Genomic DNA, 10,886 nt, shown 5'->3' with positions numbered 1-10,886 from the left:
GAAATATAGCTATCAAAAGTGAATGGAGGGAGTATATATCTTCTTCTACTACTAGGCAAGCAAGCGTCATGCATGTTTTTTTTCTGTTCAAACACGAAATCTTTGACCCAACTGTCGCACTTATTGAGTACATTTAATAAGTAGGAAGTAAACACATTTTTTCTCCAACTACCGCGATGCCCCCAAAAATCCTTATGTGAGCATTTTGGTTTGATGCAGTTGGCAAAGCGTCTGCAGAGGATGTGTCAAGTGAAAAGGCAGCCAGCAGGAAGCCAGGAGCACACACCTTGAGTCCTTGACACATGCAGCTGGCAGGAAACTCACCACTTTGCACAAACACAAAGTACTCGGTTACTATGGGGGTGCACTGCAAATTGATGAGAGGCCCGGCGGTGTCACTGCAGAATGTGGGCCTGGTCACTGATGAGAAGCCTTGTAGAGAGAGAGAGAGAGACTCCTCCCCCATAAAAAAAGGGTGCAGTGTTGCACAGAGGCAGGGGTGGAGCGAGAAAGGGAGGGGCTTGTAGAGAGAGAAAGGGATGCCCAAGCCCTGGGGGCGTGGGGGAAAAAGCATCCCAGGCGCACGAGCTCACACAGCCTTTTCAGCCCCAAACAAACCCAAAGAAAATCAGATCACCAGTCCCTCCTGCAAAAAACAAAAGAAGATGCAGTCTTCTCCTATAATATATACACACACCTACACGACCATGAGCACATAATTTTAGTACCATCATAAAGTAATCATTTTTGGGTGGAAACCATATAAAACTGCATGGTATACACCTGCATCTTTATTAGTCTAGTCTTTATTGTGTGTGATGATGATGTATAGTGTAGGTATGGAGACAAAAGCATGGTTCCTTTGACTCCCACTTGCTCCCTTAAGTGTCATTTTCTCATACATGGTGATCCCTGTTCCCTGCCCCTCTCCTTAATAACAAGATAACCTCACATTCTATATATCTCCCTCCCCCTTCTTCCTTCCTAGCTACCCTCTCTTTAATTTCTCTCTCTCTCTCAAACTTTTTATGCTAGTAGCAATAAGGAGGGACAGCACAAGAGACCAGTTCATGCCTGGTTGCCTCTCATAGTCATCTTCTTCAGAGAGAGGGGAGAGAGAGAAAGAGAGAGGAGAGAGAAAGGAGGAGTAACTCCAGTACTAGAGACACAGACACCCACCAAGGCCAAAGCAGAAGCACAAACAAGAGAAGAGCCCCCCTCTTCCACACAACACCAAGAACCTTCTCCTCCATCTCTTTCTCCATATATGCATGTATCCGTCCATGGATCGCATGAGCTCTCGGAGCTAGCTGGAGAGGAAGAGAGGAGAGAAGGGGTGCGGACCGCCCGCGCGCGATCAGGATAGAGACGCGCCGCGCGTCGGCGGAAGGTAGCTAGACAGCGGGCGATGGAGGCGAGCTCGGCGGCGTCGCCGGACCTCTCGCTCCACATCAGCCTGCCGAGCAGCGCGCCGAGGTCCGGGCCGTCCGGCGGGCGCGCCACGGTAGGGGGAGCAGGAGGCGGTGGAGGCGCGGGGGGAGACCCGTGGCGGAGGTTGAACGGGTCGACGGCGTCCACGGAGTTGTCCCTGTCGCCGCCAGCCGAGCAGGAGCACGCGGACGCGCTGCCCTGGCGGCACAGCCCGTCGTCGGCGGCGGGCGCGCCCTCCGCGGCAACCACCTCGGCGGGCGCGGCGCTGATGCCCACCATGCCGATGCTGCAGCCGCTCGAAGGCGGGGGCGGAGGAGGGGGCGCGTCGGCGGCGGCGCCAATCCGGGGAATACCTATCTACAACGGCCCGGGGGGATTCCCGTTCCTGCCGCCGGCCGCCGGGGGAGACGGCGGCCACCACCAGAAGCTCGGGTTCTACGGCTCCTACCACCCGGCCACGTGGCCTTCCTCGCTGGGCTCCACGTCGCCGTCGCCGGGCGCGCCGCCGGCCCCTCTCGACCCGGCGTCGGCGTTCCTCTCCCCCGCCGCGCACCACCACCACCGGATGCTGTCAGCGTCGGGCAGGCTGAACGGCATGCTCTCCGAGACCCTCCTCGGCTACGGCGGCGGCGGCCTGGGCGGCATCGGCGGGCACCACCACCACCACCACCTCCACGGCGCGCAGCCGTTCGGCCTGGGCTCCCGGTTCATGCCCAAGCTCCCCGCCAAGCGCAGCATGCGCGCGCCGCGCATGCGGTGGACGAGCACCCTCCACGCCCGCTTCGTCCACGCCGTCGAGCTCCTCGGCGGCCACGAGAGTGCGTGCCGAACATCGGCCTGCCACCAACCACACCTGAATTACACCTCCCCCATCCGATCTCGATCCCCGAGAGATCAAAATCTCACCTCGTGTACGTCTCCCTCCTGCAGGGGCGACGCCCAAATCGGTGCTTGAGCTCATGGACGTGAAGGATCTGACCCTAGCGCACGTCAAGAGCCATCTCCAGGTATGCCGGCTGCCGCCGCCATTGCCAGCCATCGATCTCCACTCCACACACCCGCTTCTTCCGAATTCACCTCCATCGGTCGCCAGCCCAGATAGAGCTTTCTGCTTCCTCTCGCTCCTGCCATTCCTGCTCTTGTTTGGGTGAGACAAGAACGCCAATGCAGTAACTCCAGAGTTAGTGAATGACGGTGAAACGGACCGATGGGCCTCGTAGCCAAGAAACTGCCATTCTTGGTGGGAGGGAGGAGAGAGGAGAGAGAGAGAGATGCATGGTGTGGGGATGTGTGTGAGTGAGAGAGAAAAAGTTGCCATCATTACACAATAATGCAATGTATGTGCATCCGCGCCTAGTTAGCGTATGTGTGTAGGTGTGTGCGCGCACGGCCCAAAGCACTCAACTCCAAAGAACCATGGCCCTGGCCCTTGGCCTCCCAGAGGAGAGAGGAGAGAGATCAGGGCATGGCATCATAGTATTTCCATGTGTCCATTTCCTGGTGTTCTCTTGCGCGCCGATCCACCTGCTCATCCATTTGCTAGCTTGTCTCTTCCCTCCCCTCCACACCACTCACTGGCTTGTTGGCCTGTGACTCTGTGAGCTGATCGCTTTGCTTTTTTTTGGTGTGCTTTCCTCGCTTCCCCTTTCAGATGTATCGGACCGTGAAGAGCACTGACAAGCCTGCGGCGTCATCAGGTACTCTCCCCGCTGCTAGTTAACCTGCATTGCCATTCGTCCTCCTCCTGATTTGCTAGCACACTAATCCTGTTCCTCCGTCCTGCTGCTAATCTAATGGCCTGGTGGCTGCTGGCATTGTGCGTCCAGGGCCGAACGATGGCGGCTCCGGCGACGAGGACTTCCCCGGCGCCGGCCAGGCCGCGTCCGGCGGCGACAACATGTGCGGCGGCGCGAGGCCGTTCGGGGAGCACCGGTCCACCTCCGAGGGCGCCGCGAGCTCGGTGGGCGGCGGCGACATGGACCAGTCCTCGGCCGGGAACACGAGCACTACCAGGTGGAGCAACTCGTCAAGGTACACCCCCTCGCTCGCTCCTGTACTGGCGCTGCTGCTAAATGACAGCATCATGTTTTGCACACATCTGATGACCTGAAGGACCCCTTTGTTGGTTCCCCAACCAGTACACACCCGCACGTTTGCTTTGCTCTTTTCTTCAGATAATAATGACATGACATGCTGGGATAACACAGCATGATCCCTTTTTTGCCTAATTGCTAACTTAATCCCAGTCAAAGACACCACCAAACTTTGGAACTTAGCATGCATTGGCATATATGTAAAGTGATGAGCATATACTAGTACAAATCATGTGATTATGCATACTATATTCGGTTGGATCTAAAAAGAGGTTAAAAAGAATGTTTTGGGGGGCGCACACTACACACATGCTGACACGCACACACCTGGAGAAAGAGGTGCACACAGGGCTGCCTATCTCTAAGCGCCCAATGCAATGCTGTGTCATCGCAGAAAAGACCAAAAAGCCACGCACCCCATGACCTCCATTGACTTGAGCTTCTGCTCTGTGTTTTGGTTTATGTGGATTTATGAAAAAAAGAAATGCAGCTCTGCTTGACTGCTTCTCCTACCCAACACATTGTGTGCTGTGTCATTGTGTGTGTAGGTTCTTGGGCTCTGTCCTTGTCCTCTTTCTCTCCTGTTTCTCTCTCATCTTTCTCTCTCTCCCTCTCAATCCTAGATACTAGGGGAGTAGGCCGGGGGCTCCATTATCTTTTCTTATAAATGCATGGCTCTGATTCCAGGGGGGGATGGGGTATTGACCTGACATGCCCTATTGCCTAGGAATATGTAACCAAGGACTCTTTTGGTTCTTTCCCATCGTCAATCTCCTCAATGACTTTTTTTTCCTTTTGCAATTATTTGCACGGCGCCCTCGCTCATACGCTCTTTCTCTCTCTAGTGTTAGGTTCTGAAGCCTGATGGTGTAGCAGTACCACACTACCACTAGTACATTATGATTTAGGCTGTGTTTAGATCCGTAAAACAGTGGTAAAAAAGATCACATCGGATATTATAGCACTTTTCGTTTATATGTGGTAATTGTTATCCTACCATGACCTAACTAGACTCAAAAGATTCGTCTCGTGGTGTACATCAAAACTATGCAATTAGTTTTTTATTTACCTACATTTAATGCTCTATGCATGAGGCAAAAGATTTGATGTGATAGGTGAATAGTGAAGTTTGGAGAGAGAATTTTTGGAACTAAACACAGCGTTAGTACTAAATCTCAGGTTGAGCAAGGGGGTGTTTAGTTGGTGAAAAAGTTTAGATTTGACTAATGTAGCACATTTCGTTGTTATTTGACAATTAATATCTAATCATGGATTAATTAACATCGTTAGATTCATCTCGTAGAAATTAGTTAGACTATATAATTAATTATTTTTTAACTATATTTAATACTCCATGCATGTGTTCAAAAATTCGATGTGACGGGTACTGCCCAAACTATTTTGGGAACTAAACGCAGCCCAAGTCACAGTATAGCTCCAAAAAAGACGTACTTGCACAATGGCTGTTAGTTGCTGCTAGATTTGTCTCGCCAATTTGTGTTTTTTTATATTACATACGTGATTCTACATTTTTACCAAAGATTATGGGTAGAAAACATGACTTCTGAAGCAACTTGGAAGCAAGTAGGAGTACAGGTGAGCCTGTCTTTTGGCAATATATATACTCGCTTTTCTCTTTCTCCACTCCATCTTTATTGTTCTCGTGATGTCATCCCATCTTTTGTCATACTTGCATTCTTTTGCTTTCTTGTTTTTGTTTTCGCTCAGTTTTTCATTTCCATTGCCAACTCAGATGACACAGCTCCCTCTCCCTCCTCTCTCTCTCTCTCTCTCTGGCCCATGCCTTCCCCAGCAGGCCAGCACCCTTGGTTATTGAGAACAATTCATTTTTGCTTGTGACAACAAAATTCTTCAGATTTTGAAAATGTCTTCCTTTTGTTACCTTATCTTTGTTGTTAATTGATGGCCGTTCAAGTCAAATAAAGAATATATACCTCACATTTTTTTTGGAAGAGTGTATGTGGTGACACTACAATGCATGGTAGTAAATGGCAACCATCTCTGCCTTTTTTTGGAAAGGAAATGCAATATTGTTTTCTTTTTCTTTATTTATAACGATCCAGCTGCACATTTGTTTGCTTTGACGACCAGCGTCTGTTGTGCATTTTCTTGGAAGTGCTCTACACAAAACTTGTTATAGCCAGTGAACTAATCAAAGCTGAAAAAATACAGAACATGCTATATATATAATCTTATTGACCAGCACCGTGCTGATGGTCAAAGTATTTGTACTGAACAACAGAACATGCTTGGATCAAGAATATAACACTAGTTATTTTCTTAAAAGGGAGAGAAACTATTGTTCTTTGTGCATTTTATTTTATCTTTTAATGTGGCTGTTTTTATTAATTCTATTGATTCAATCTCCTTAGTTAGAAAACATTCAGACATATAACTTTGAGCACATAAAGTAGTATATCTAATATCTATGATTGACAGTATACATTAGAAGTTCACTGGCTCCATAATGCTTAACAGTATACATTTGTTCCAATCAAGACAAAAACACTTTAGAAGGGTTTGGTAGTAAGTAGTTGGTATTATCTTGATAGAGTAGTGGTAAAGGAAGGGCGCTTTTCCTGATACACCAAAATCACAAATGACAAAAAGGAAGAAAAGAAATGGACAGCCAGCTAATAAGCTATTTCATGGTCTCCAACATGTGGGGGCATCCACAAACATGTTTCCTCTCTATGAACATTCAAGCCTTCAATTATATATGTATTTGCATATCTGCATGTTACTACTAGATTTAGTATTATTTAGGATTCGTTTTTTTGATGCAGAGCATTTATGCAAACTGGAAATGGTATGAGTGAATATGTTGGATGCTTCCGATCCAAAATTTTCTTGCATTTCCAAAAATGTACATGTCATTTAACTTAGATGGGGCACATAGATTCCTTGCTTCAGCCTTTTGTTTTCCTTGAATTCTCATGACAGGAGGAGCTTGCTCATCAGCTCCCTGTGCCATTATCAGGGCGACTGTACTGTACTGAACCGGAACGTCTTTTAAGAGATTGTTGCCTAGAAAGGAGCTATGTAACTAACTGATCACGAAGAGCAATTGTTACGTTGCTACTCACTTTAGATAAAGCTAACTGGGGATTGTGTATGAATGCCCTTCTTCCTACCCAGTGCGCGGAGCTAGGAATCAACTTAAGGAGGGGCCGGTTTCTACAACACTTACACATATGGCAGCTGTTAAGCGGTGGACGGGTGGAGGCCAATAATGCGCACACGTTATACGTAGGAAGTGACAGTCATTTAGTCAACATGTGTAGAACCGCATTGACAAAAATGGATATATATATATATATATATATATATATATATATATATATATATATATATATATATATATATATATATATATATATATATATATATATATATATATATATATATATTGACGCAGAAAAGCAAGGAGTGCAGTAGTAGAAATGTTTTTTAGATAAAGAAAAACATTCCAGCCTCTCGCAGCAGTAGAAATGTAGATTGAGTACATTGTTGCTGCTTGTTGTGCCCATGCAATGAGACTTACGTGGTCATGCGTGGGCTTGCAGGAGTTAAACAGGCATGGCCTGACTAGCTAGCTGTTACAACTCTGTATTCTTGTAACTCATCTCCGTAATTCTATACATATGCTTAGAAATTTGTATGGACCAAGGGGGGCCATGGCCCATGTTGGCCAATACATGGCTCCGCTAGTGTTCCTACATATATATATATAGTAATATTACCATATACTACCTAACTAGGCGTATAGCCCGCGCATTTGGGCGGCTAGTATTGAAAACTCAAAAAATTGCATGTCGTTGTTCCTTATTTAAAGATTGTACTACTTTTTACCATACATCACCCTGTTAACGTAAATTATATCTTATTATTAGTTAAAATAATTCAAATATGATCTACCTATAATAACAATTTGATTTGTTGAGCTTTAATAATATTATGCATATAATTATTCTTATTTTCATTTTATTTTAATTAATTGTTGTTAGCTTTAGTTTTTATTAATAGTATATGTTTGTAACTGATACATAGCTAAATGATATTTTATATTTAATTTTTCATAATGACATTGGTGGGTGATTTTTAATTAGGCACGGGGGTATTTTGGGTTAATTTTATCATAATGGCAGTGGTGGTTAATTTTTATTTTTCTATTTTTTTCTCAGATTAACGTGGGAATTTCTAGGCCTTGAGAGTGAATGTGGATGCTCCGTTTGTTGGCCAAATAATAAGATAATAGATAATTAGTTCACAGGCTCAAAGAAGAAAACTGGCCAATTGTAGCACTGCAATACCCAATTTACTATATTCTGCTAGCTAGTCGCAAATTGGACATAGAGTCTTTAGAAAGTTTGTAACAGATTTGCTAAATGGAAAAATTCTCTTGTTCATCAGGGACCCATGGCTGTCGTCGAATTCATGCAACATGGACGCTCACCGCTTGGCAGGACTGTCTTCTCCAATTGAGGTATACATACATAGCTGTGAATGGTTGCTCGCTGTCTACCAGCTTCGTTCCCCTATATGTGCAAGTCTCATTGGCATGCATGTGTGTGCATGTACGATTGATGTACTCATGAATTCTTCGATCTGCAAATGTATGCATGATGTTTTTCAGAATGCAGAGCCTTGCCGATCGAGCAGCTCGCAGGTGTCCAACCACGAGCTGAGCAGCCCGAGCCTGGAGTTCACGCTCGGGAGACCGGACTGGCAGGGTGCGGATCATGACTAGCCATCATCAGATCATTGCCAAGCTCACAAGAACCTAGAAGGCTAATTTCTTCATTGAGATATATACTGTAGCAGTACTGATATCTGTCATGCTAGCTTGTTGATCGTCCCCAAACTCGGCGACAACCACAAGTTTTCGTCAGCGAAGAAAGAACAAACGCAAGCAGCAGCAGCAGCAGTTTCACCGGTCCGGAGATGGAGTCCGGAGCACCGGGAATTTTAAAGACTTTACCGGCGGGTCTCTCTCAGCCTTTGGGTGGTTCCTTAGATTGGCTATGTTCCTGATTTCCTTTTCTTTCTTGCTTCTCTCTTTTTTGTTTCCTTGTGCCGTGGCGTGGCGAGCCGAGCGGCGATGCTGGCCGCGCAGGGATAGCTAGCAGTAGTAGATGATGGTGATGGCGAGAGCCGATGGAGGCGTAAAGCCGTGTGCGTTTGTCCATGTTTGGTGAGGTTGATGTTGGCCTGGTGGTGTGCGTGTTGTGTGTGGGTGTGTGTGTGGAGCTAGCTAGCTAGCGTACGTATCATTAGCACATGGAAAGTTGGAAAGGAGAAAAGAAAGAAAAGGGAATGAGTTCTCATGAAGCAATCTAACTGAAGGTGAAGATTTCATCCTTTTTCGTGCATGTGTGTTTGTGTGTGTGATCTCTCCTTTGTTCTCGTCTTTAGTCGTCGCTGCAGGTTCTTGCAGTGCCGGCCGTGTCAGTTATCCCTAGCTAGCTAGCTTGCTTGACACGACCTGCCTGCCTGCACTTTTCCAGCACGCAGGTGTGAAACCTTGACCACCGAATATTTTAGCTAAAGGCCATTTATACCGCTTTTACACTAAGCGCGCTGGTTGCCGTACTTTTACATTAAGCTGATTGCAGACTTAAGCACTCCCATTCCCATCAACCCGATTGATTGAGGTCGACCAAGCAAAGCAAACTAATAAAAGATTAGAGAGTTTGTTTGTGCTCTTGGCAGGCATGCATCTCCCTCCCTAGCTACAATCAATTCCGGTACCACGCACCCCGTCAATGATTCATGCTGTCATGCATGGCTAGCTAGCTAGCTGAATGGTCCAATGGATGGATGGATCCATCCATGGTGGTCCAACACAAGAGAGAGGTAGCTAGGCCGGGCCGGGCAGGGGGCACTGGTCAAGTACATGCCATTGCCACGCATAATAAACCCCAATCGACGCAACCGTCTGCCAGACTGCGAGATCGACGACCCCTTCGTTCTTCTGGCTCCCTCTCTCACTGAATCACTGGTCCTCGATCGATCTCCTGCTGCGTGCTGCCGATGGACGGAACATCTGGCCATGTCGTACAGGTGTTTTGTTTTTCCTCACCGGCCGGCGATCGAGATCGACGGACCGGTGGACGTTTGGTGCCAACCTGAGATAGGATAGCGTCTCGACGGAGCGGAGGATCGATCTCGTATCGATCGATCGACGATGCTCTAGCTAGCCAGCAGCGGTCCAGGGCTTAGCTCGGATGATTGGGAAAAAGCTAGGGATGATCAAGCCGCCCGCCGGCCGGCATTGATTCCGATTGACTGGCCGGCCGGGCGGCACCTGCCGTGAGAGTGCGGCGACATCCCTTCACCTGGGAGAAGGCCAGGCTAGGCTAACATGCCAACGACATTACATTCCTAGAAATCCATTGGCTGGGGATAGATAGATGGAGCCAGCCTAGTAGTAGCCTTTTTGTTGAGGCTGCCTGTGTCCCTCATTGCTCTTCGCGAAATGAACGAAGCTTAACACAAATCGACTACATAATTTTCTTTCGAGATCTATGCTTTCTGCTAATTATTAGTACTTCGTCTTAAGGTTAACCAAGGACAACGAGTAGGCCAGGGCCAAGACCAAGAATAGGCAACGGCCTTTCCATGCTGATGCTGCTGACAACAGTAGGCCTCACAAAGCTCCACGGAAAGTGTGGGTTCACACAGGGCAACTGGCTAGCCTATGATCTTGGTTCTGACTGCCGGTGCCGGTGCCTCCCTGTAAGGCTGTAACACACGAGGATTAAGGTTAGGGGAACTGGCGGTAGTTACGATTTGACATCACATCAATTACTCCTAGTTAGCACTCCGTAACCGAGCATTAGCACAGCAGCACTGATCCTCAGGGCATTGCACAGTACAGTGCCTGCAGCCAAGCAAAGATTCCAAGCAGGGGCGGTGGGTGGGCCATGGGTGGTGGAAAAGGAAATGCAGAGGAGGGCGGGGGCTAAACGGGAAAGAGGCGGCCAGGGCAATCATAAAGCAATGAATTGCGATATGATTTGGTGCGTGGATGGATGGATGCAATGGCAAATGCAGCAGAGTCCCCCCATGTTTCTCTGTCCCCTCATTCAAGTCATTCTATTGTTCCCCCTTCTCTGCCTTTGTCGGCCGCGCCATTCCTCCAGCGAGCGGCCTCTGAGCCTTGACAAGAGAGAGAGAAAAGGGTGCGTTTAGTTAAAAAATTTTCACCTCGAAATTTGTGTTTTTTTAGACACATATATGGAGTACTAAATGTAGTTAAATAATAAAACTAATTGCACAGTTTAGATGTACACGACGAGACGAATTTTATGAGCCTAATTAGTGTATGATTAGTCATAA

At 47.4% G+C, this 10,886-nt stretch overlaps 1 protein-coding gene across 1 annotated transcript; it reads left to right on the top strand.

Annotated features, from left to right (window-relative positions):
* Positions 1-956: 956 nt before the first annotated feature.
* LOC120660597 (probable transcription factor RL9) lies at positions 957-8,917 on the top strand. Its single transcript, XM_039939181.1, has 6 exons — positions 957-2,249; positions 2,362-2,438; positions 3,083-3,128; positions 3,258-3,462; positions 7,959-8,031; positions 8,182-8,917. Exons 1-6 carry the CDS (start codon positions 1,409-1,411, stop codon positions 8,293-8,295), a joined length of 1,356 nt encoding a protein of 451 aa, XP_039795115.1. The 5' UTR covers positions 957-1,408; the 3' UTR covers positions 8,296-8,917.
* The last annotated feature ends 1,969 nt before the right edge of the window (positions 8,918-10,886 follow it).

This window comes from Panicum virgatum, chromosome 2N, assembly GCF_016808335.1.
Source record: "Panicum virgatum strain AP13 chromosome 2N, P.virgatum_v5, whole genome shotgun sequence".
Classification (NCBI taxonomy): Eukaryota; Viridiplantae; Streptophyta; class Magnoliopsida; order Poales; family Poaceae; genus Panicum; species Panicum virgatum.
Note: the sequence above shows the minus strand (reverse complement) of the source record. Positions and strands in the feature narration are given on the sequence as shown.

What these genes read in the sequence shown, in the direction of transcription:
- LOC120660597 (XM_039939181.1), top strand. Translation starts at nt 1,409, where the DNA reads ATGGAGGCGAGCTCGGCGGCGTCGCCGGACCTCTCGCTCCACATCAGC. An exon ending in ACGTCAAGAGCCATCTCCAG is followed by an intron (nt 2,439 to 3,082) that starts GTATGCCGGCTG and finishes TTCCCCTTTCAG; the next exon opens with ATGTATCGGACCGTGAAGAG. An exon ending in CAAGCCTGCGGCGTCATCAG is followed by an intron (nt 3,129 to 3,257) that starts GTACTCTCCCCG and finishes TTGTGCGTCCAG; the next exon opens with GGCCGAACGATGGCGGCTCC.